The sequence below is a fragment of the Mycteria americana genome, chromosome 3, assembly GCF_035582795.1.
Source record: "Mycteria americana isolate JAX WOST 10 ecotype Jacksonville Zoo and Gardens chromosome 3, USCA_MyAme_1.0, whole genome shotgun sequence".
In the NCBI taxonomy this organism is placed as follows: domain Eukaryota; kingdom Metazoa; phylum Chordata; class Aves; order Ciconiiformes; family Ciconiidae; genus Mycteria; species Mycteria americana.
Window position 1 is genome coordinate 71679991 of NC_134367.1, and position 26104 is coordinate 71706094.

At 40.3% G+C, this 26104-nt stretch overlaps 2 protein-coding genes across 6 annotated transcripts in view; both read left to right on the top strand.

Moving 5' to 3' along the window:
- The window catches only part of RGS17 (regulator of G protein signaling 17), a 71718-nt gene extending 68762 nt beyond the window's left edge, over positions 1 to 2956 (top strand). For all 3 annotated transcript variants that reach the window (XM_075498961.1, XM_075498963.1, XM_075498962.1), the window contains exon 5: positions 1923 to 2956. In XM_075498961.1, coding sequence (XP_075355076.1) covers positions 1923 to 2111 — 189 coding nt within the window. In that variant the 3' untranslated portion in view covers positions 2112 to 2956. The remainder of the gene's footprint in view (positions 1 to 1922) is intronic.
- A 5598-nt stretch (positions 2957 to 8554) lies between these two features.
- On the top strand, positions 8555 to 26049 carry MTRF1L (mitochondrial translation release factor 1 like). 3 transcript variants are annotated; one of them, XR_012775293.1, is made up of 8 exons: positions 8555 to 9035; positions 11907 to 11986; positions 13215 to 13398; positions 19543 to 19706; positions 20636 to 20753; positions 22556 to 22692; positions 23151 to 23659; positions 25151 to 26049. XR_012775293.1 is itself a non-coding variant. In XM_075498966.1 (7 exons), the coding sequence occupies exons 1-7, from the start codon at positions 8738 to 8740 to the stop codon at positions 23364 to 23366; spliced, it is 1197 nt and encodes a 398-aa protein (XP_075355081.1). In that variant the 5' UTR covers positions 8555 to 8737; the 3' UTR covers positions 23367 to 24931. The 3 variants fall into 3 exon arrangements, 2 of the variants coding, with proteins under 2 accessions (XP_075355081.1, XP_075355082.1); XM_075498966.1 differs by lacking the exon at positions 25151 to 26049 and having other exon boundaries at positions 23151 to 24931; XM_075498967.1 differs by lacking the exons at positions 8555 to 9035; positions 25151 to 26049 and adding an exon at positions 10274 to 10328 and having other exon boundaries at positions 23151 to 24934.
- The last annotated feature ends 55 nt before the right edge of the window (positions 26050 to 26104 follow it).

A 26104-nucleotide genomic window follows, 5' to 3' on the forward strand; every position in this document is an offset into this window, starting at 1 on the left:
AGGATTGACATCCATTCAAATAAATTCCGAAGACGCACGGCTGCAACACTGCTTCTCAAAACTACCATAACACTACACCCCTGCATGCTGTTGTGTCTAAAAGCAGGTAGTCACTGGCCAAGCAGCCTCACAGGTCTGTTCATTCCTGCTGTGCAGTCCGGTCAGCTTGCACAGCTACGTTAGTTAGACAATGAATTGAATCAGAAAAATGCCTGGGTTGAAAAACAGCCCAGAAAAGAAATGGCACTTTCAGATGGATCGATTCCTTAATTCAGCTAGCTGTGGAGCTGCCCAGACAGCCGTGCCAGCACAAGGGAGGGGAAGCGCCAGGCTGGGAAAGGGGGGAGGCTGTTCATGGCAGCTGACGAAGCACCGCTGCCCATCCGTCCGGGAGGCGTACAGCAGGGACGCCTGCTGCGCCCCGGGGTGCTGTGTGCAGGCGGAGCAAAGAGCGCTTAGACGGAGAGCGTGCATTAAGCAGGCGTAATGGATGTTCTGCAGAGATAGCGTACTTGAGTAATAGGTACGGTTTGCTAGCATGAACAGGCAACAGTTTACTCGCAGTTGGGCTGCATCATAGTTGTGCCTGGTGAGCGATAACCAAGTAACAGCAAATACCGGAGGAGAAAGAGCTTGCCTGCTGTGGCGGTAACATACTCCAATACGCCAACAAACCAACAATGCCAGATTCTACAGTTGGCACCGAAGATATAATGAAAACATACATTTACTCCTCAGTACCGTACCATACCACTGTATTTCAAAGACTTTGCTTCACCACATATAAAAATACACAAGCTCACACATCCACACTTGTTCTGAGTTTTCATCTCGGTTAGCAGCCTTCACATATCAAGGTATCTTGGTACGTGGAGCTTTCCAGGGTTGGACTCAATCCTTCAGACAATATAAATACCTTTTTATATGGCTGCAGAGTAGTAGGGTCAGACTGCAACCTGGTGTAAATCGCAGTAGCTTAACTGATCTATGCTTGGTATTTCTCTAGTCAGTCTTTTAGCCCTTTTCTTCTTAGCTGAGTAAACCCTTGCTGGCCCCGGTGGGCTTTCCTGCCACTGCCATTTCGTTTAATCCAGAAGGCATTAGTTTTACTGTTTTTAGAGCATTTTGTGGATAAGCTGTACATTCACTCAAATTTCTAAATGATATTCTAAAATCATCCATGCATTCATCCCAAGCATAATATGCCCTTTTCTGCCTAGGCACAGGAGTTCATTACAAATGGAAAGTAAATGAGAAGCTAAAATTGAAACTTGCTAACAACTTCAATATGGACATATGATATCCTGACAGTATAAATTACCAGATGCTAGAGACTCTTGAAAAGAAGAACAAATCTGAAATAGTTAATATTAATGGGGAGTTTAACACGATAAAAATGATAAAAACCCCTGGGTAATTTGTGAGTAACAAGTCTAGTGCCTGAAAAAAATTGGGGAAAAAATCTGTAAGGCAGCCAGATGAGAATGCTGAATAGAAAGCTTCTAAAGATTTAACCACAAATGGTCAGGAAAAAAACATTTCAGGTCTCTGAATGAGAGTCATTCAACATTCATTTCAGAGAAATAATTTTAAATATGTAAAAATTATTTTTTTAAGGTAAAATAACGTAGTTTGGGAAATCCAGGTTACTGCGGAGCTTTATTTAGTTGCACTGTATTTATTCCATTATACAGCTGCATTTCATCTTACAGATCTTAAGATAGATGCAAAGACCAAGTCAAACTGATATAGAGTCGATGGTCTCGGTCTGTACTTGTGCGGTGGCTCTGAAAGAAGCACAGAGCATTACTTGAATAAACTGATAAACTTGGCATGTTCAATGGAGCCCTGAGAAATAAAGATGCATATAACAGCCTTTCCGATATTATTGTTTAATATTAGTCTGTTCTCATCTTCTTTAGGTTAGTCTTGATTCCCGGGTGAGAGAAGTGATCAACAGAAACTTGTTGGATCCCAGCCCTCACATGTATGAAGATGCCCAACTCCAGATATACACCCTAATGCACAGAGACTCTTTTCCAAGGTTTTTGAACTCTCAGATTTATAAGTCTCTTGTTGAAAGTATTACAGGCTCTACTTCTGAAACTTAGTTTTAATTTTCAAACAAAATAACTTGATTTTTTTTGGGGTGGGTGGGATGGAAGAAAAGTAGTTTAATAACATCTGGAGCTGGGTTCCTGGAGAACTACAGTTTAGCACTACTCAGGCTACTGTGAAGAAAACAAACACATATTATGGTCTCTGTCTACATTTTTACCAAGGTCCTCCCTGCTCGAGGTGGCGTGGGAGGGGAACAATGGATTTGCCAAAATACATTTGTTTCACACTCCTTTCACCCTACTGCAGTCAAGATTGCAATGATGTATTTGTAGTTTTATGAACAGTCTCCTTGTGTATCCTCACACTGCATGTGCAAGGTAAAACTGCTTCACTTACCACTTAGTTGTTGCAATATTTAATCCAATAACATAAATTATATCTGTATTTAAGAACTTTTTTTGTGCAATACAGTCTTATGGTACATAGAAACAACTGCAGCAAACCAGAAAGAGGCTTGCATTTTTTAACATCACTAACTGAAAAAAGCCAATTTTTAAGGTGTAGCATTACTCAACATGCTCTACTGAGTACAATACACTGACTTTTTGAAGCCAATATTTCTGTACAGAAAAAAAGAGCTATTTATCTCTGTTTATTTAAAATAAATCAAGCGGAGGATTCCTCTGGTTGTTCACTGCCAAAACTGTGGCATTTTCATTACAGAGTTTGCAATGTCAAAAAAAGAAAAAAAAAAGAAGAAAAAAAAAAGCACAAACCACTTAAAGGGATCCATATCTGGGTGACACAATCTATGCGCTGATATTGTTTAATTGTTAAAAGAACAAAGATTTTCAATGTACATTTCAGATGTCAGATACTGTAATTGATTTATTAAAGACTGGCTATCCAGTTCTAACACTGTTGTATAATGTTATGTACTTCAGCAAAAAAAAAACAAAAACAAAAACAAAAAAACAAAAAGCTTGATAATTTAGTTTTTTGAATAAAGAAATTTAATAAAAGATTGCCTACATGTAGCATTTTAGAGCATTTTAGAACATTTTGATGAATTGCATCTGTCCTGTAAGATTATTTTTTTTGAAAGCTAAATCCAGTAAAAAATGTTTTTAAACAAAGTAATGTTTTACGAGGTGGCGGGTTAAAGAAGACTTATCTTAGCTTCTAGCCTCATTGATTTTGAGTAACTCCTTGAAAACAAGGGGTTTGGAGAGTAACATTAAACCAAACTTCAAGGGCTCCTAAACCTACAGTCCTTACCCAAGCAAAATGCCTACAGAAACGCAACGGGTGTCTTTCCTGGGTAAAGAATCCTGTACTGAGCCCTTAATCAGAGCTAAGGCAGCATGGTACTCCCATCACTTGGCTGCCATGGTGTTTTTAATAGGTGTTTGCTTGGCCTTTTTATCAAAAAATGTCCAATTTTAGGATGCATTTTGATGTTTAAAGAGACAGTGACTCGGAACTTAAAAAACCCATCTTCACACCTACCATACACAAGAAAAATTGAGCGTTAGCATCCCTCACAAACTGCTAAAGATATACCAAGAAATGGCTTTGAATACTTGTTAAATATATATATATGTGTATGCATGTATATATATATTTAATACTGGCAACTCTGGTCTTATACTAAGACTTAAGAGGCAAGGTTCTTCTCACTTACATAGGACTAAACATGGCATAAGCCCGTTGCTTTTGATGGGACTGGAAGGTCTGGCAGTTGTGTCCTTGAGTGGAATCTAGCCCCAACACACTTGGCTCCAACCACCCAGTTACTCCTTGCAGGCAGCCTCCGCTGCTGGCTCTCGCTGGAGCCGTGGCCTCCGAGGCGGGTCTGCTGCTGTACAGTAACTGGTAGGATGCAGGTCTTAGTTTATCTTCTGGGGCTTATTTTTTTCCTTTGTTTTACTACCTCTCATTTTTTTAATTTATTGAACATGCTTCGAATAGCAAGTCTGGGGAATTTTTTAATCATTCTTTTTACTTGAAACCTGTGTGCTTTTTTTGGATATATATACGAACAATTTAACGAACTGTTTCTTACACTCATTTGGTTTTGTAATTTATATAGAATTCAGGAGATGATTAAAAGGGCTATTCTCTATTCCCTATGCAAATATTTTAACTGTTGTAGTGTTTGACAAAATGGGATCTAGAAAAAAAAATCTGCAAAGTGGAAAACAAATCTGTTTACAGTGGCGTTGCTGACTATCCTACCATATTCAGCACTTTTAAATATTGTTATTTATGAAAATGTAGTTTAAAATGCAAGACAAAATATTTATAAATGTTTCTTTTAATAAATACCTGTTTTGTCTGAAAGTGTTATTGTGTTATGACAACTTTATTCATGTTGGTTAGCTACTTACCATTATGAATAAAATATTCAATTATTATACTGATAGAATAATAGCTATGATGTTTACAAATCCTGAGGGGGGGGAAATTCAGTGAGAAAGGACTGCCTCCTTCTACTGTGAAATACTGTTAGAAAAAATTAATTTTTCTGGCTTTTTTTCTTAATTGGAATTTAACTATGGTCCTACATATGTCTAGTATCATTTGATTACAGATATATTTACTGTGGTACTAAACATATACAGCATCATATATGTATATATTTACATAGTGTAATTTCAAGTTTGTTGATGTTTGAGGCACAATACATTCAGTCCACACATCTAAACAATGTATAAGAGACAAAACTGCATGCATAGGTCTTTACAAATGTAGACTTGAATATTCTTAATGTTACTATTTGATGGTGACCTGCTAGTCATAAGCTATCTTTATAAGATATTTCACACAGGTAGAAGTTCTTGTCAACATAGACAAGTCATCCTTTCAAGGACAGTTTTAAAGCTAAATGTGCGGGCCCTGAAGTATTATCTTGATTTCTAGCATAAGATTCCAAAATCTGTATTTGGAAACTGTTACATCATTTTGAAAAATATTACACCAATCTTCAGTGTAATACTGCAATGAAATCATGTTCAAAATTTCTTGTCTTAAATCCTCTGTTTGGAGGGATTTAAAAATTGAACATAAAGTGAAGTTTCTTTCTTGGGGCAAATGCTCATATTAAAATCTTTAATATACATTTCATCTATCAGTTTGGGTTTCCCAAATTTTTTTATGAAAAAATGGATATGGTCCATATGGACAACAAGTCATGCCATAACATGATCTCATTGCCTATCATACAGTTCTTTGAACACAAATTGTAAAACAGTCAAGCTATTAAACTGATTTATTGTGCATGCAGTGTACAATACACTTTGAAAAACTGCCTAGATACACTTACTCTATAGCCTGGAATAAAATAAGTATGTATTTAACTTGTATTTCAGTTTTTCATGAGAATGTATATAGCAAGTGCACTAAAGAAAGTGAGTTATGTTTTTGTCATTTTTGCCCAGTGTTTAATCTTTTCTGTCAAATAGAGCCTAATGCCAAATAGCCACAAATAAGCAGAGCACTTGTGTACACTCCTGACCTTTACATTTCAAAGAAACTGAATATATATTGTATTATGCATGTGTTCAACTTAGCTGTTTACAGTCAACGTTCACATAACTGAGCTGAAAGTAGTTTGGGATACCCAGGATAAAACAAAACTCACAGATAGTATCAAGAGTATTTAAATTAGACTGAAGGCACATATGGTATGAAAGAGACTAAAGGTATGATGGAGAAAAGACAGGTCAGTGACACAGGTGGCTGGACTGCATGTTAACCAGCTGAGTCCAGGCAGCATGGTACTGTGGAAACGTGGCCATAGCGCTTCCAGGCCCACAGCCCCTCCACAACTCGCCTCAGCACCTGTGGAGTCCACATAATCCATTTGCAGGACAACAGAGAGTGGACACAAACCAGACTTAAGCTAGCAATAGCTCTGTTTTAAATTAAAAGCATGCTAAAGTGTCTGCTAGGATGTGGTCTGAACCAAGCAAATACAGGAGACCTACATTCTACCTTAAACAGCCAGGCTTTAAGCTGTCACCTGATGCCAAACTTGCTCCCCTAGGCAGCAAATTCAATCACAAGGAGCATCTGCCCGTGGAACCAGTATCTAAAAAAGGTGGGGGCTCTTCCGGTGAGAGCAGCTTGCTGGACTGACCACGCCGTGAGCCCGCTCGGGAACCGGCAGCTTCTGTACGCAGTAAGTGCTTGCAAAAGCCATTTAGCATAAGTATTCCACAATGCCAATTCAAAAGCAATCAAAGCTGATACAAGAAAGTCTCTTAACTTCAGTGACTCTCTACACCACAAGGAGTAAAGCTCACACCTCTACAATGTCTGTGAGCCTGCTCCCAGCAGCGTTAACCCAGCCAACAACAGCCTGAGTCCTTAACAAATCCAACAAAGCAAAAAATTAAGGTTGCAATGTCTCCTCCAAGTTTATTTGAACCATGTCTAACTGTCAGCTTTAAAATAGGGTTTTTCTCAGCCCATAATGCTGTTATTTTTGGAGAGACCCAAGAGTGGCACTGTAGCACATCCTGGAACATGGCTGCAGTGACAAAGGTCCGGTCCTGTTCACCAATACCCTGAGTATATTTGCATCAGCCCCCTTCACATAGGTCCTGAATACTTCTGCCAGCAGTAGAAGTGACATTTGTGGGATGAAAGAACAAAGCAATAATGGTGCCAAAATCAGCTGGAAAAAAAACCTGATATAAACATTGTCTGCATATTACTTTAACGTTATACCAAAAGCCAGATTTTGCCCCTTCCTTTATCCATAAATTCACTCTGTGGAAATCCGTCCTTCCGATTTAAAACAGGGATACAATTCAGGCAATTCAAAGGCTGACCATCAGTCATTGACTCACACTACATTTTTTTCCTTCTCAAAAGCTTTACATTAAATCACCCCTTACTCTAAATTTCCTGAGTTCTGCATACTTCTCTCACAAGCAGGGTTCACACAGCTGTTAAGACTCATAATTTCATTCATTATTACAGAACACCAAAATATTTGGTTTATTGAAAGCAGGAATTTGATCGTTTTTCTTTTACCCTTCTGAAAGAAGGCTTCAGGGAGCTTCACAGGCAGGCAGCAGTGAGCGCAAGGGAAGCTTTTGGTGGATGAGATTTCGTAAGCAATGGCCTGGGCTGTTTATCAGCACCAGATTAGCTGCACAGACTGTACATTCTCCACAAAGCTCTTGGAGTGTGATTTTATTTATAAATTATTGTTACAGTGTATTTTGCCAATAATCCTTATTCAAAGGGGTGCATTTACAATCACAGGAAAATGTTTTTACCCAACCATTCATTTTAATGTTTAATATTCAGAATAACAAATTCTCACGTTGACCATATTGCCTTTGGATCTCCCAATGGAACAAAACTTGCAAGTTTTCATTTCTGACTACCAGAACTGCTTAAGTGCGCAAGCATTACTCTTGCTTTTGTTATTACATTCATGAAAGTAGCAATTTACTAATGTATCACATGGAAGTTACTGTTATTCCACCAGTGTAATTAGTTGTAAAGTATGATTACCTAGTCCTGTTAAGCGATGAACAGGGACAGAACAGCAGAGACCTGACTTTGACTCCTCCAATGACTGTAATATAAAATACTGCCTAATAAAGTTTTATGGATAGTTGCACATTTTTATAATAAAGTATATCTTTCAAACTGTTTTGAGTTTAGCCAAGAATCTTATTAACGAGGCTATCTAAAACAAGGTTACTATGCCACCTTGTCTGCATACCAGAGGGGATTTCTCAAGATCATCCCACAACATCCATCACATTTATTAAATGACTGCATCTTCGCTGCCTTCCGGTTTAAAACTTTGACGTAAGACACCGTACTCAGATCTGTATTTTGAGCCCTTCAGTCTCACCACTAATCTCTGCCGTAAAGGCTCTTTCAACTGCCTTTTTTTCTTCTTCTGACAATGCATTTCTTCTCCTGTAAATGCCTAATTTTGCACCTGCTTTTACAGTGGAGGTATCCTTCCACAAGTATTTGCAGCTTCCCCCTCCTCCTCAGGGTATTTTAATTCCGAAATTTTCTTCTGGAGTGAGAGGAAGAGATCTGTTAGAGTAACCTGAGTATCCAAATCCCCAGCTGAAACTTCCCGCCTCCCCTTCCACACGAGCAGCCTCGGAGGCTGGCCGCGGTGTGGGAGGACACTAAACCTCCCCAGGGAAAACCTCAGCACCCCCGCGGGCTCTTACGCTGCTTTAAACTTGTGGTATGGAGGATCTGGCGAGGTCTGGGGGCTTTTTTTCCCGTCAGAACAAATAAAAAGCCGCCCAACTGCCACCCCCCGTGCCGGCAGGAGGCCCTGCGCCCTGCAGGGAGGCACCGGGCTGCGCACGGCACCGCGCCTGCGGCTCGCCCGTAGAGCCCCGCTGCCGCCGGGCCCCACCCCTTGGCCCCCCGCCCTGCCAGCGCCGGCCAATCAGAGCGCGCCCGCCCCAGGGCACAGCCCCGCGAACCGAAGGGAGCCGAACCCCTTCGTCCGTTTCCGCCAGCGGAGCCCCGATAATTTCCGAGTGCGCCCGAAATCAGCGCCGAGCTTCTTCGGCAGCTTCCGGAAACCCGGAAGGGAGGCGGCCGAGCGCGTTCGGGTGTCTCCGGCACGGGCAGGGCTGGCGAGGAAAGGGCGCCCGAGCTCCCGCCCCCGCCGGGCATGCGGCTGCTCTCGCGAGCGCTCCGCGCGGCGCAACGCTGCCGTGCCGCCGGGCTGCCCCCGCGGAGCCTCCGAGCAGCGCCGGTCGGGGGCAGCGCGGCGGGGACATGCCCGCTGCAGCCGCGCCGCGGGCTGAGCGCCCGGCCCGGCTTAGACGAGCTGTTCGCCGCCCCCTCCTTACGGAGCCTGCTGGAGGCGCGGGCGCGGGGCGGGGCGGGGCCGGAGCTGGCGGCGCGGATCCAGCGGCTGCGCGACAAGGAGCAGGAGCTGCGCGACACTCGGGAGCTGGCGCGGCAAGGTGCGGGCGGGGCGGCCCACGGCGCCCCCTGGCGGGCGGGGGGGGCGGTCGATTTGCATATGCCGACGCGATTGGGGGAGCGCCCCAAGGGGGCGGGCGGAGGCGGCCACGTGGCGCCGCGCGGCGGTGAGGCTGCCGGCTGCCTGTGCGGGAGGCGCGGCACGTGCCGGCGGGGGTGGGGGCGCGGACGGGGGCGCGGACGCGGACGGGGGCGCGCCCCGGTGGCGGGAGAGCGGTGAGGCGCGGGGAGGGTTCCAGACCTGTCGGGCAGGGAAGAGCGGGGCAGTTTCCTCTTGCCTTCCCTTGCCGAGAGCAAACAAGCCTGAGCAGAGGTCAGGGTACAAGCGAGGGGTGGGTGAGTGGGTAAGGATCATCCACGGGCGTGGGAGCCGCTGATACTTGAAGGAAGAGCAGCGTGATAGCATCTGTTTCGTATAAAATAAAGATAATTAGCGATAGAAAGCTTTTAACTTTTTTTTGTGGGTTTTTTTCTTGCTGTCAGGACAGACCGGTCCGCCTGCCTGCATCCGTTTCAGCAGCCGTAGGCCTTCGCGTCTGTTTGTGCAGCCTCCAGGCTGTGACGTAGCTTTGCATTGCGTTAGTGGCTGCGCACTGTCGTGTTGTCAGATAGTTAATATTTTTCACCCTGAATCAAACTTCATTTTGATCACGGTTAGAAACCAAAATGCAGAAAAGGAGTACTTCAAGATCAGTAAACATTCACTAGATCATGAAACGTTCCCTAGATCATAGGGATCTTAGACTGGATTTAAGAAAGAAATTGTTTACAGTGAGGGTGGTGAGGCACTGGAACAGGTTGCCCAGAGAGGCAGTGGATGCCCCATCCCTGGAAACATTCAAGGTCAGGCTGGATGGGGCTCTGAGCAACCTGATCTAGTTGAAGATGCCCCTGCCCATGGCACGGGGGTTGGACTAGATGACCTGTAAAGGTCCCTTCCAACCCAAACCATTCTATGATCAATTAATACTTACTTTTGATTAATCAGTATTTAGCAAAGTAGTGTTAACTATAGTCAGTTATTCTGACTAATGGACATGGCAAACACTGTCTAAAAGCAAACGATCTTTTTTTTTTTTCCCCTATTTATTTTCTCCCACCTCAGATTGAAAAAGGAGAAATGTTTCTTTTGAACAAACTAATCATTGACCCAAACTAACTGAATGAAATGGAATGGAAGGTCTTTTTTTCTCCTTTCAGAACCTGCTGAAGAAGCCAGTGTCATCAAAACCAGGCTTAGAACTTCAGCAAAGTGGAGTGATCACAAGGGCTTAGTCAGTAACTTTGCGCACTCCTGTAGTTCATCCTCAAAAATATTTGTATATGTTGTTTTAAACTGATATTAGAGCCTATATTACATTTGCATCTTAAAGTATGCAATCGCTATTAATTGTTATATTAGATTATTTCTTAATTGCATAATAATTGCATTATCAATGGCTGGTTTGACTCTAGTAGATTTGTAATTCCTTAATTCTTATCCTTCCTTCCGATGGCCTTAATGAGTAGCCCTTGATCTGTCAGTAGTTACTGTAAAGAAATGTAGATAGTTGGAGATGATCAAGCTTACATGTTTAAAGAGTTACAGTTAGTCAGGTAGTCAACCATGCGTGCTCTTAGCCAGCTGGAGTTAAAGCACGCTTGTTGTTTAAACCAATTTATGCATTATTATCTTTTTAGTTTCCTTCTTACAGAAGTGATTGGCGGGGGGGGTTAATTCACCAATATTAAACCTAAATTGTAAAGTCAAAAAGTTTCATTTAAAATTGTGCTACTGACTAAATGCTGAAAAGGTGTGGCTTTATTGTAAGAGTGTACCTCCCGTCTCAGCTGAACGCATTTAAAAGCTTTCTGTACACAGAAAAAAGAGGTCTAGCATCTTTCTTTTTCTTCTCTTGCTGCTGACTGTGCAGTTATATGTCCCTGTGCCTGCCCCAGTTCCCCTTTTTCATTGTGTGTATCATTTTCTCCTTTGTGGGGTAATATTTTTTTCTTCTTGGCGAGTGAGCTGAATCAGTGTGGATCAGAGGCTGCTTAAGATGTTGAAAACAAGTCTTAATTGTAAAACATGAATGTTGATCAGTCAAGTAACACTTTAAAATTACAAGTTCCTCTTACTATGCAAGTGTTCTTCCATACCTTTGTTTTTAGTGATGTGTTAGAAGTTTTGCAGCTGTTCTGGAATAAATTGACAGAGATAAAATACTTGAAATTACTACTACTATCCTCAAATTTTTGCATACAATGATAGGGGTAATAGTCCTTTTAATGAAGAGTGTCAATTGTGGGGCTGCTGTGCTCTTTAAATCCTTGATGTTCCTGTCACATTGAAATACAGAAAGTCATTTCTTAGAATCACAGAATGGCTGAGGTGGGAAGGGACCTCTGGAGATCATCCAGTCCAACCCCCTGCTCAAGCAGGGTCACCTGTACCAGGTCGCTCAGGGTTTGAATATTTCCCAGGATGGAGACTCCACAACCTCTCTGGGCAGCCTGTGCCACTGTTTGACCGCCAGCACAAAAATTGTTGTTTCTTTGGTTGGGTTGGGGGTTTTTTTGGTTTTGTTTTTGGGGGTTTTTTTAATGTTTAAGTGGAACTTCTTGTATTTCAGATTTTCCCATGTCTCATACCTGAACAATATCAGAAAACACTCTTAATGTGTACTATGTGTCTTTGTTACAGATCGTATTATTAATCTCATTTTCTCACAGGTTTAGTGTGTTGGGGGATATATGTGTGGTGGGTTTTTTTTTTCCTGTAGAGCAAGTTCTTCATGTAGTTATTTTTCAGAAGGTTTTCTGAGAGTGGCACTGATATAAATCTGAGGATTAACTGTATTCATATATTCCAGATGAGAGCGAAGATTTCCGGAAGCTTGCAGAAAGGGAAATAGCCTCCTGTGAAGAAGAGATAGCTGAACTGAAACAGCAGGTTAGGTCCCCTTTAAAAGCCTCTATTTCCTTGCCATTCTTAAATTAACGAAGCCAAATTGTCTTCTCATCAAAATAAGATGTATATGATAAACTCTTCTCCTTTTCCCCTCCCTGCCAATTATACTCCTCAACTACTGTCTGTTTGCTAAGGAAAATGAAAAATGCAGATGGTATAGAGACACCTGCAAGTAAGTGCCTACTTGTATCTGAAAGTGTTTGAATCAATACGTCCTTGTAAGTAGGTGCTATAGTTTGTCTTGTCTGGGTGTATCTTTATGGATGCCTAGCTTTTTATCTATTGGAAACATTAAACTTTTATAGTATCAGACACACTAGTGGTTTTTAAAAAAATAGTGTAATACTATGTAGCTACTTTAGACTGCTACCTTATATAGGATCTACATAGTATCTATGTTATTTAACATAAAAATAACGATCTGTACATACACAAACTGTTACATATTCTTGATGTTACTGGTGAAGTAGAAGCTGGTATTGTCACATTCTTTATTCCTTCCACAACAATACAACAGTCACTTTATAAATATTTCTGTAAATACATATGATTTTGCCAAAAGAAGAAGGAGAAATCTGTGGAAAGAAACATCATCTAATGCTAGTAAAGGAAGATGACTGAAAAGCATTTGCAAATCATCCAGAGTTTTGATCCAGCCTGCAAAATTGTGATACGTTTTTTTGTTTCTAGTGTATCTTTCTTCTACAGATCAATATAAGGCTGGCTCTCTCTTTTTAAATAAACAAATGACTAATGCGTCTGAGTTGTTGTTGAAGGACTGTCCTCCTGAACATCCCTACCTTCTTAGCTCTGCAGTTGAGACCAGGTTAAAAGGGACTCTGATGGGAAGGGAGACATTCAGTTGTCTTGCAAGAACCGGCATGTATCCTGTGGTGTCCACACGTCGCAGTGCTCCTGATGGGTGAAAACTTCTGTGAGTTTTGTAGGTCTTGAGAGACCTATGTAGCTCCTGTGACTGTGAACAGACACAGGGAGCCTTCCTGCAATGCAGCGTCCCCCCCATCTCTTCCTGACTGCTGCTGCTTCACTGCAAGAGGCATGAGAAGCCTGTCCGCTGGGCAACCAAGGAGTTAGTGCAGGAGAACACAGCCTAGATCAATTACAGACTTGTCTGGCATTGTATAAAATGTCTCGGTTGTGGATAGCAGTGTCAGAGGGAAGTCTTAGCTGGGTGTTTTTGTATTCGCAGATAGTGTTGCTTTTGATTCCTTCAGAAGAAACAGACAAGAGTGATCTTGTCATGGAAGTAACCGCTGGAGTTGGAGGGCAGGAAGCCATGCTGTTCACCTCGGAGATATTTGATATGTATCAACGATATGCTGCCTATAAAAAGTGGAAATTTGAAATATTAGAATACTTTCCCAGTGAAATAGGTCAGTAATGAAAATACTTAATGTTTGTAGCTTTTTAATTAAAGTTGAAACACTCATTCATATGACGCTTGAATTTCCTGACTACAGGAACCTAATTTGCACTAACTTAATTTTAGAAGGAGAATATCGTTTGAATGTCTGAGTACAGTTTTTCTCAGCTTCTGTATTTGAGAATGAAGTTCCATTTCAGAAGTACTATTAAAATAATAATGTGCTAAAAAATAAAACTTGTCTTTCAGTAGTTTCAAAAAGTAGAAATGAAACTAAGTTCTTGGTGGAAGAAAACTCACAGTGATGCAGATATGTTGTTTTAGCTTTATTTTTTTACAAATACAGATTACCTATACTTTTTATTTGGATATGCTGTTCTACTTAGTTACTTAATGTTTCTAATGTTTATGGATCAGTTTGGTGGCAGATTTAAAGTCTGTTTATTATTATGGATCCCTTGGCAGAGAGGGACTAGTATAATTAAAACTACTCTTGAAGTTTAATCTAAAACATCTTGAATTTATCTGAAATAATCTCATCTGAGGATTTATATAAGGAAATGGGATGTTTGGATATACCTCATCTGTAACAGCTAATGGATGAGCAAAGTGGGGGAATTGTTGAGACTTTGAGAGGAGAGATAAGAGATCTAATCATTTATGAAAGTCGTCAACTAAAATTTCACAGGTAATCAGTTTAACAGCTTGATGCCAGTAAAAGGAGATGTTTCTCCATTCTCCCCTCTTCCTTACTGCCTCTCTGCCTGTCTGAGCAGTCCTACCTTTTTGTCTGTTTTGATGTCCTTTCACTTAAACTGGCAAAGACTTTGCTTTTTACAACTGGGATAGTTTTTTTGCCTAGTTAATGTGTTAAATCAGTTCTTATGAGCCTTAGAGCTAGCATAAGACAAGCAGCAGCATGGGGCTGAATGCAAGGAGGTGGAAAAACTGGATCTTCTGGTGATGATGAGCTGTGGAGTTGATTCACTGCATCTCCTGGAACAGAGTCTTTGCAAAGATGAGGATTGATAGGTTTACACAACAAACTGAGGCAGTGGCACATGTTAGTTAATTTTAGCTTAATCCAGTTAGTGTGTAAAGTTGTTTCACAAAGATCAGGCTGCTGTCTCTGTGTTGCTGCTGACTTCTTTGCATTGGCACTTGTGATTATGCATCTTTGTAGAGTCTCATCACAAAGTCAATCCAACTGAAAAATAGCACAAAAAAACCCCCCACAATTAGTTTTCAGGTAATCCAGCACAAGAGAAGAGGAGAAATGCTCATGGGGGCAGTAGAGGCAGAAGTTTGTGGCTGCTGGTGGTGGCAGTGAGAAAACCAGGACCTCCTTCCAGCAGCAAGAGGTTCAGTCAGCTTAAGCCAACTGTGAAACTGCAATCCAAAACATGCCCAACCAGTGGCAGGGATTTCGGTTGTTGATTGACAGATTGCTAGCCACGTTTCTCAGCAAGCTAAATTTGCTAAGTCTGTCTGTGTTAACAGATCTGCAGGCTTAGTGTTATCCATGCTGTTGTGAGTAAAGCTAGCACATTTTGCTTACATATTGCTGTGAAAGTAATGTATAGATCATAGTGGGTGTGGATCAGTAGATGGGCACTTGTGCAGCTTATTGCTCCTAGCTCAGATTGGTTGTGAAAATGTACCTGTATTCATACTTTCATCAGCATTTTTTTTCTTTTTTAGTGAAACTTTGAAGAAGAAATGAGAAAAGCTGGGATGTTAGGATATGCAATCTGTCAGAAAAACTCTAATCTTTTTTCAGTCAACACAATATAATTGCAGAGAGATTTTTAGCAAGCTTTGAGAAATGTGAAGCATCTTCTAACACTTCTTCTGTTTACTTACACCACATTTTGGACTCAAGGATATTTTCAAGTATCTTGAACCCTTTGTTTCAACCGTGTAGAAATTCACAAAAAATAGATATCCACAACTCTCCTAATTGAGCTTCTCATGTCAGTGAGCTACTTTCCCCTTCTAATGAGGGTCTTTCTGTGCCATAAGTACAGGTTTAGATTCACTGTTATATGTTGAGGGATTAAAAGAAGGTTCAAAAATTGGACTCCATGGAAGAAGTACAGTCAGACATCACAAACTGGGAACTTGAAAATCTAGGTACAGGCTTGATTTGTTGTCAGTATTGACACTTCAAAACAGGAAGGCCCGTGTCTTCACCTTTCAGATATGCAGATACAATTTAACTTACTATGGATTTCACTTACACTTCTGGGCTCTTAAAAGCTTTAATAGAATTTGATTTTAAAAGGTGTTATATCTACAAAATGTTTGAATAACTTTCTTCAGGTGACTTGTTTCAAGTTGATGAACATGAACTCGGGTTTTCACAGTATCAGAATCTCCTTCTAGAGTGGCTGTTGTTGATTCAATTGATATACATTTTTTAATTTAATGACACTTTAATTCAGTATTGTCTATTATCTAGATTTGTTACTATTAATAAACTTTTTTATGGTCAAGAGGTCATTTGCCAAGTAAACTGTTTGCACAGTTCAAGTGAAGGTAGGGACAAGAAGAAGCTTCACGTTACAGTGCAGCTTGTTGCTGAAAGAGGAAGGTCATGTTTATCCCCGTTCATGACCAGGCAAATGCTTTGCCAGGAGCTGAGCCAGTTCAGCCTTCAAAGATGACAGAAATCTATTAACTTTTTTTTTTTTAAAGTAAATGGAATAAACAGGGTGCAGGTTAAATGGGTGTAAACAGAATGGGGGAAGGGTCTGGGCCTTCTTTATTTCATATACTAGGGGGAGACGAGAGTTGCCCTTTCCATTGAGGCAAGACTTAGATGGGGTAAACCCCAGCAGTCACATTCACCTTCAGAGCACAGTTTCACAGTCAGCTTAAACAAGGGCTGTCCCACCTTCCAGCCAGCTGCCCGCCGTATGTTCCTTCTCCCTCTCAGCTTTAGCAATTTGGAGGCCACAGTGCTAATTGGATCAATGCACTGATTTGGCCTAAAAACTCTCTGTTGGATAGTTTGAAGTCAGGTCTGACTCAACTTGCAGTTCGGGGATTGGAAGAGAAAGGGAGTTGAGCTTGACTACCCTTCTGGTGAAAGCTCAGTCCTTGGACAAGGAGCCCACACCCTCAGAGGCATTCTCTTTAATGCCTTAAATGGGAAATTGAAGTAATACATTAACCTAGTATACATCTAGCTGTATTTTCTCTTTGAAACTGCTAGGTTTTCAATGGATATATATTTATTTTAAACTCTTTTGTCTTGCTGAGGGCTTGCCTGTGCACTGAAATTAATGTTTAGGAAGGTAGGATGTAAATCTAGAGAAAAATAAAGGCAGCCCTAGCCTTTGTCAGCCTCTTGCAGTGTATGTTCTGATCTTACTTGCATGACCACATATTATCAAAACTGAGGAGCTATAAATAAATTGGGAGGTAGGAGGACTATAGATGGTACTGGTACCGAAAGGCATGTTTGAACCCTCAGGTTCAAAGTGTCTGTGCTATGCTGAGTCAGAATGGAATTAAGGATGCTTGCTGGTGACACTAGGCTCTTGCATCCCATCCACACTCCATTTTTATGGACTGCATGAGCAAAAGCAAGGTCCTACATGAAAATGTCAAACTCCCTCATTTCAGAGAGCTCCAGAATTCAGCTGAAACCTGAATGTGAGCATGTGTGAACAAGGTGAATGTTAAATAAAGCTGCAATTAAGGATTGGTTTCAGTCCACTCTTAACTGACTTTATTGACCTACCCCAAGGGATGCCACTGTGCAAAAATAGCACGTTCAAGATTTAGCGCGCACGTTAAAGCACAAACCCACGTGTCATTATTTATCCACTGCCTCTCACCCTATCGTGGCAGGCAGAGACACAGATATGGGACTTTATTTCAATCTGGATATAAGATGCCACATAAAAAACGAGTGCAAACTCACACTCTTGTTCTGAGCACATCAGCTTTCAGGATAGAGAGGGACATTTTAATTGAAAGGGGCAAGCATATAGTTAGTAAGAGCTACATGTATTTGACAGGCCTATGACATGTGTGCCAGGGTAAAGGGTTTGTTGAAATTTCATTGGATTTGGCTCCATTTCATATTAAACTTGTGTTGGTAATAGTTGATTTGAAGCAGTATGACCTAAATACCTGTCTTTTGAACCAGTTTCTTGGTCATCTCATGCTAAGCACCACAGGCACACTGTTATCACTACAAACTTAAATTCTCTTGAACGTGTCACAGATGTGGCTGCAGCTGAAATAGACAGACTGTACCCGTGGTATATATATTAATGCCAGAGAAGTGAGGGAGAAAAGACAGAACATTAGCTTTTGCAATGAACTGCTTATCACATAATTAATACTTGTCAGTAGTGCCGTAGCCTTGTGGACATTCACATGATTTTTACTCCTGACGTAGCCTGGCTTCTTCCTCATGTGCAGATGTTGCTTATGATTTTTTTAGTACTTGCTTTTATATGTAAAGGAGTAAGAAAGTTTTATTACTCAACTATATTAATTATTTTAGGTTATATAATATTCTTTTAGAGTAAAGAAGTCGTCTTTTGTTCATTTGAATAGCATTTGTGGAGCAGTAGAAAGATTTCACACTACCTGTTAGAATGAAACTTACTGATCTAAACTGAAGATTTTGACAGATATTCTTATTTGTTAAACTACATGCTTTATGGTCAGATTTATTCTAAACATGATGGATTTATCTTACAGAATTGATAGTAGATAATGACTATAAATTAAATCAGTGAAGCACTAGGTATGTTGAACAGTGCATTTGAATCGAAGTGGTACAGATTTGTGCAAGTGGGAGAAAAATTCTAAAAGTTGGACAAAAATGAGATGAAAGAGAGAGGAAGAGGCCGTTTATACTATTTTCCACAAATGTGACTGTAAAAGGAAATATGTTTTAGTAAAGTTATGAGGGAATGTTAAATTTCTGTAGAATAAAAACATTTGCAAACCTTCTCCGTGGAGGTGAAAAATGTGTCCTGCGTTCTAGCTGATGATTTTTTCCTGCTCTGCAGGGCATTTTCAGATTCTACGTTGTCTTCATTTTCCTTTTTTAAAAAGCTGCTATCTTGTCCCTATGGTTGATTTCCTTAGTCTAGAGATACCCTAAAATAGTATTTCTGAGAAGTATGTGCCTCTTCTTTTCCTCGGCTGTGGTTTCATGTTGCAAGACTTCAACAGCAATACTCTTTCAAGGCTGCCTGTCTCTTCTTTAGTCATTCCCTTGGCACACCATCCACTGTGCTGAGAATGGGATTTGGGAACTGAGCTGGATTAAAAACTAAAACGGCTAAAAAATTACATTCATTTAAAGTGCCATCACTTCTCTGACCTTTCAAACAGTTACACTGGCACGACTTAAGGGTTTGCACACTAGCAAACAAGGAAGAGCCAGAATGCCATAAACTAGTATGGCAACAATTTGCAAATTGTTTGCAATACTCTTTCTGGCACAAAACTATGATTGTATTTGGCTTTACTTCCAAGTTCCAAGCTGTTCAATGCTAGTTTTTAGTACATTGCTGTCAAATGTTTTGCTGGATGTATTGGTAAGAGTTGGAGTTCTGCTTGCTCCAAGGGAGCAAAAGATTAAAAGGAAATGAAAGAGCAAAGATGAGACATGGGTAGGATGCATAGAGAAGAATGGATAAGAAGAGTGTGAATAATACTCCTCCTTTAGTTAAGGAGTTGGGATTTTTTCCCATTGAATGATAAGGTTCTGAACTAACAATAAAAAAATTGATGTAGTTTCTGAAGGTGGCTTTCAAAATCTGATCTTTATGTAAACTTACTGCTGGTGTTAGAGTTCTAGTATGGTTTATGATTGTATGTGTACATGTATGTACATGGTTCATAGACAATCTTTCTATGTATATAAAAAAACTAAATTGAACTCTATAAAAAAGAATTTGGCAGTCTTTTACTTGAGATGGTGTGTGAGTATGTATGTCTGGCTTTGTTTTTAAGAGTTTTCCTGCATTTTTGGTATAATTCTGCCTAAGTATTTAAATGGTAAATTCATAATTTTAAGAAACAAATGACAACGATGTCTAAATACACTGTTTGAGATATAACAGCATAGTACCAACAGTTTTCCTTACAGCTTTACAACTGTTTTCTTTCTGTATTTAAGGTGGCCTAAGACATGCAGTTGCCAGTATAGCAGGTCTTGAGGCTTACAAGTACATGAAATTTGAAGGCGGAGTGCATCGTGTTCAGCGGGTGCCAAAGACAGAAAAACAAGGACGCATTCACACCAGCACAATGACTGTTGCGATATTACCCCAGCCCACCGAGGTAGTATTTATCTTTTAGTATAACGGACTTTACCACGAGCAATGTTTTTACATTTCGTATTGCTGATACGCAAGTGTTTTCTGTCTCTCTTGTTATTCTCTCATAATGATTTTTATTTAATCTTAGCTTTAAACTAAGTCATATTTGTTTGTTTATTTTTATTTTTGTCTAGGGGGATGAAATAAAGAATTTCTGGATTTCCTCATAATCCTAATCGCAACAAAGTTACTGGCAGTTTACTTCACTAGAACTTGAAAATTCACTGTGACTGTGTCTTGCATGTTTTGTGGAAAACTTTACATTTTTTACAAAGTAACAAAAGACTGAATTAGTTTACAGAGCTCATAGAGATTTGATATTCATAAATAATCATTGATAATTCATTCTCGCCATACTTGGCTTGGTTAAAAACAACTGGCTAAGAACTAAAGCTTTGTTTTGATCTTTGTTTCATGTTGACCTAGAAAATTGTCAAAGATGTTACTCCTTCCTATTCTCTCCTGAAGTTGTCTCGCTCCTTCCTCCCAGAGACCATCACCCCATTCCAGAGCCAGCAAAGGGAATATGCTCCATTTTATCTAAAAACCATCTGGTCAAGTTCAAATATTGGTTAACTCTGCTGGAAGAGGGTGCAGAGCTTTCAGAAGAGGGGGAAGATTAGTGCTAAGGGATGGTTATACCTTAAGCTACTATTTGTCTGATTTCCTGGCTTCCATCATGTCGCATTCCAATCTGGCTACAAGGATTTGTTAATATGTTTATAAGTGGATGCGAGCTACCACTCATAAACTTTAATAAGCTTGATCTTGCCTGAATGTGCCTTATAAAATAAACCAACTATGCATATTTCACATCTGTCTAGAAGGAAACAACATAAATGTGTTCTTTTTTGGTTTTTTTTCGGGTTTTTTTTCTGTCTCCCATGACAGATGAGACTGCAAATTAATCCAAAAGATCTACGGATAGAAACAAAGCGAGCTAGTGGAGCTGGAGGCCAGCATGTCAATACCACAGACAGTGCTGTACGGATAGTTCATATTCCAACAGGTGCTGCATTTTTTCCTTTATACAAGATGTACATTGCAAAACTGCTGTCAGAATTTCTTTTGAAACAATGGTTTTATTTTCAAACCTGGACAACAATAGAGCAGAGTTTTCATATAGTTTTCATGTGTGTTGATAGTACTCTAAATGCACCATCTTGTGCCCACTCCAATTTGTAATAGTGAAGACTACTGGCTTCAGTAGGTAAGCTACCCCTTTTGCCATTAAGCATAACACTCTAAAAGTGTCCAGATCAATTTCTATGAAAAAGTTATATTTAAGCTGTCAAATAATGGAAAAGAAACTGAAAAACAGAGTAGGTTAAAATCTGATGATTTGCTTTTTCTTGACTAGTCTCCGAGAGAGAGATTGCTCTATTTCCATATTAAAACGTTGCTTTTAATTGCAGAGTCTACTCAGGATGCCAGTTTCCATTTGTCTGCTGGTTCCTTTCCCATAGATTACACACATAATTAGGAGGCCCATCCCCAGGGCTCAGGTTAGGAAACGTAGGATAGTTAAGATACACCCTCAAATGCTACCTGATTTTAGCCATTGTATCTTTTTTTACTGCCATTCCTAAGCTTTTTACTTCCCTTTGAGCAATCCACAACAGCTGCCTTGACTTTCATTGCTTTTTAACTTTTCCTCTTCTCTGCCACAAACATTAGTCAGGCTTTACAGCCCCAGGGTAATCCTGAGTGCTCTTTATCTTCACGTATCCAGATTTTTGCCACCCATTTCTTCATATTTATTGAAGACGTTAATCCATGCTGCACTTGTTGCATCACCTCAGTAAAGCAGAAGGTAAACAGTGGAGAGGATGGAATTCTGCTCAAGATATGGTGACAAAAAGGTACTCCAGATTCAAAAAGTTTTGGATTGCCTGCACATTTGGAAAAAAAACCCCACAAACTAAAACCAGCAAATGATCTTGGTTTTTGCTGAAGGCAGTTATTAGTGTTTGTTACAGAAATCTTAAAATGTATTGCAGATTTTTTTGTGGTTATGCACTAGAGATGGTTCATAAAGGTTTTATATCTCACTTTTTCCTATTCCACCTTTCCACTCTTCATTCCTCTTGATCTCTCTTTCTTTACCATTGTCCTGTTACTTCTTCCATTTCACTCATCCTAACTTTTTATAAACCTTCATTGCGATCCAAAAAGTTGTTTGTAAACAAGTCTTTTGTAAAGTAATACTATGTAATCTTATAAAAGCATACTGTAATCTTACCAGAGTTACTTAATATAAATCCAAATAACAACTTAGCTTGTGCGGTCTTCTTCCTGTATTTCTTCTCCCTACTCCTTTCTTAGGCTGTTCACTTCTCATCTTAACTTGAATTGTATGTTTTGGGGGGAGAAACCACACCTTTTTTTTAAGAAAATAGTGCCCACTTTTGTATATTCTGATCATATTTTGTATACTCACTATCTTGTGTATTTTACTGCTCCTTAAATCCTAAATTTCCTGGAACTGTGGCCAAAAGTTACAAGTATTAAAGGTGTCTTCTGTAAGTCAGATCACATCACATATCTTTTATTTCATTACCTACCTGTTGTCCAACATGTCGAATTAAATTTCTTGTCTTATGGCTTAAAGCACCTTACAACTCAGCCTGCACTTCTCTCCCAAAATGTATCATTAGACATTAATAAGCCTGGACTTTTGCATTCCCAGTCCAAAATATGTATTGAAGAAAGAAACAGCTTATTGTAACATAATAAAAATCTTCTAGAAATTGCAAAACCCTTTTAGTATGTGTTACTGTTTAGTGTTAAATGTCATGATATTTTTGGCAGGGATCATGTCTGAATGTCAGCAAGAAAGATCTCAAATTAGAAACAAAGAGAAGGCTATGCAAATGCTATGTGCTAAACTATATAACGCCAAACTGGAAGAAGAAACCAAAACGAGAAACAGTGTTCGAAAGATTCAAGTAAGTTTCACTTAGTAAAGATATAATTCTCTACAAGCATACGTCCTTGGGGTAACCCCTGTGTTGAACTGCAAAGGGTAAATGGAAATATAGATGAACAGGAGCCCAGGAAGGACTTACATGAGGCAAAAAAATTACATTCTCCTTCAGCAATAAAGGTCATATATTAACCAGACTTAAAATTTCAGTAGTATGTAAATTCTAGAGATCTAGTGAAACAAACTGGATTACAGCATGAAGAACCAGAATAATATTAGAAAAAGATACCGTAAAATTGTTCTTTTACATGCTTGAGAACAATTACTACAACTACTGAACTGGTCTGAGTACTACATAACTATAACAGATTTTGGATAATAATGGGAGGAAGAGAAAGCTTTTGCTTTAGATGCGTAATCAATATTTCATCCTTTTTATAAAAAGACAATGATGATAAACTGATTCTTCTTGTTTGATAGATTGGGACTAAAGGAAGATCGGAGAAGATCAGAACATACAACTTTCCACAGGACCGGATTACTGACCACAGGATAAGCAGATCAGTGCATCATATCGAGTGTTTCATGCTAGGCGAAGAAATGCTAGATGAAATGATACAAACTCTGAGAGAATACGCTGATTATGAATCTTTAATGGAAATTATTTCAGAAAATGAAAAAAAGAATCTATCCTGAACATTGCTCTTTGTCAGCCCATTACAACAGAAGTAGACATTTGTCTGCAAAGGACCCTCTTGGAGCACCACCCAAAAAATGCAACTGCTTTTCAGATCATGAAAGACACCACAACTTGTTTCCTCATGACTGATAAACAGTTTCCTTACTTGCTGAGTAAAAGACTTCATTACCTTCATATGAGACATTATTGCTGCAGCAGTCCACTTAAAAAGTAAATCTGACTGGGCCAGAAGTAACTGCAGTTTTTAACTTCCTCCACTGAGAAGATACTGATACACCACTCTCAAAAGGTACGCATTAAAAAATGAGCTATTTCTAGTTCCAGTTTTCATTTAAACAGTAGTTTCAACATCAGTACAGTGTCAAATAGCTTCCCTGAGAGAACAAAAAAATCCTATTTTGTTTGAGTGATTGGAAGAAAGTGATAAATAAATGACCCCACTGCTAATCTGCATATTTGTTAATCACTTACACGTGGCATGGGAGAGGGAGTCAAAGTGTGTCTCCTTCATGTTTTCACGGCCTTCTGGCCCTTATTCGTAAACACAAAAAATTGTTTAGGAATATCCCTTGTTCCAAAAAAAAAAAAAAGCTGTGGAAGCCAAGTGGCAAGTTATATGAATTGTTTTTGAAAAGGATGTTTCTGTTCTTGAGTCAAAAGTTAGAAGAATTGTTACAATATTGTTTGGCTGATATTTTAGTCTCCGTTTGGCTTCAGTTCAATTTCTCCTTTATGTTTTTAATTGACTCTCCAGGTTATTGATTTTCTAAACATTACATGGTATGAACAGCATCTTACTGTTTTTGTCTATTTATTTATCAGCATCCTAAAACATTTGATCTGTGAAAGTTGAAAGATCTGTGAAAACAAAGTAAAACTTCTGCCTTTCTAATCTACTGATATACGTGCACGTTTATATCTGTGGGTAAAGAAGACTTTTGACCTTTATTTTAGACTACATTTTACAATCCCAAATACATACAGCAATACAAAACCTGCAGCTTCCATGCCATATTATCCCATCATGCATTGTACCTATGCATGTGTGTATACACAAACAGAATGTATTTGAAATATAAATACCAGTAAATAAGAAATTGGAATCTAAGGAAAAACGTTACCATGAATATAGGGGTGTTTGCTTTCAGACTTCTAATTAAAATTAGTGTAGGAAATTACAATAGGAACAAAGTAAGTTTGCTACAGATAGCATATAGAAATGCATTATTTAAACATCCTATATAAAAATCAACTGATTATTATCAGTTTATCATCTTCTTTGATTACATTTGAGATTGCAGTTTGAACCAATGCATGTCAAAAAATGGCATAGAATCATTTAATACATTTATCAGTTTTGTTTTCTAGGAAATACTGCATGGTAACTATGATTAAGTTCCAAATCTTTTAATTAAAGATGCATACATTAACTTCAGACGTAGGAGTGCCTGTATACATAAGGTGAGGCATACATATTTCCTGTTGGTAAGTGTGAGACCTAGGTCTATATTTACTAGCAGATTTACAACTCCCAACTGGCACATGAGAAAGTAAAAATAAACATTGATGCATTTTGTGTGTAAAATAATTGGATATTGATTGGAGCAGAAACTAGGACTGAAGTCTTTATTCCTACCAGATCAGTACTGTAAATGGAAGACTACAGAGCACTTGTGACAGTCGTCTTGGCTTCACTTAAAGCCAGGCTATCTTACACCAAGTGATGGATGGAGTTTGCGATTCCTCCTCTCTAACTTCAGCTTCATATTCCTCCCAACAGATAAAGGCCACCAGCCAGGTCTAAGCACTGGACTACTGCATGAGACTTACATAAGTGCTCAGGTCTTTGTCACCCTAGACCTTCCCTGATGTTCCAGCTGGTGGCCTGGCTGGCCAGACCCTGCCTGGCTCGCAGCCTCCCTGTTCTTGTCTGGCTCCTGAACAGACACTAGACGTGGTGTTGCCTTGCAAGTGGCCAGCCTCTGATCAGTGTGAGAAAAGCCAGGTATCAGGTGGTTCTGGCGGGAGGCTGACAGAGGTATCCCAAAACTGGCATCTGACAGCGTCATACAAGGTGGACTTCGCTGTCTGGAGCGGAACCTCCTTGGTCCGTCCTGGCAAGCTTTACTGCGTAAAGACTTGAGGTCCCTTTCTTGCTCCATATTCGTTTTAATGCAAGGTCTGTCGTCTCACTGCAAAGGCAACCTCCCTGAGCTGCGAGAGGATTGCATTTTCAGCAGCGGTGGGATCCCCGCACTGCTGTCCAGTCTGCTTAGCTCCCGGTAGCGCTCCTCCTCACTCTGCCAACTACCAATAACGTTGATCGTACTTTAAAATAAGTACAGTTCTTCCACGGGAAGGAACCCAGATGTAAGATCCACCGCCAGACCTAACAAACCCTCCCCCGGCAGAGCAGCTTTGCACGCTTTGAGCGTGCACTCCGAGCGCGCAAGGGTGGTGGGAAGATCCCAGGCGCATCCGTTCATGAAAGCAAACGCAGAGGCGCTTGGGCGCCAGGCAGCGCTGGGGCGGGCGTGACCCCCGCGGCGCGGAAGCCGGTTGCTCGCTGAGGAGAGCTCCGTCCGGCGGCGGGGGCCGGAGGGCGCCCGGGAGGAAGGGGGGAAGGGGCGGGCCGGCCGCCGGGCGGGAGACGCCGCCGGGCGGGAGAGGCTGGCGGCCCCGCCCCGCCCCGAGCCCTGTCTCCCGCGCTCCGCCCCTTGCCCCGCCCCCGCCC

What these genes read in the sequence shown, in the direction of transcription:
- MTRF1L (XM_075498966.1), top strand. Translation starts at nt 8,738, where the DNA reads ATGCGGCTGCTCTCGCGAGCGCTCCGCGCGGCGCAACGCTGCCGTGCC. An exon ending in ATACTTTCCCAGTGAAATAG is followed by an intron (nt 13,399 to 19,542) that starts GTCAGTAATGAA and finishes TCTGTATTTAAG; the next exon opens with GTGGCCTAAGACATGCAGTT. An exon ending in ACAGTGTTCGAAAGATTCAA is followed by an intron (nt 22,693 to 23,150) that starts GTAAGTTTCACT and finishes CTTGTTTGATAG; the next exon opens with ATTGGGACTAAAGGAAGATC.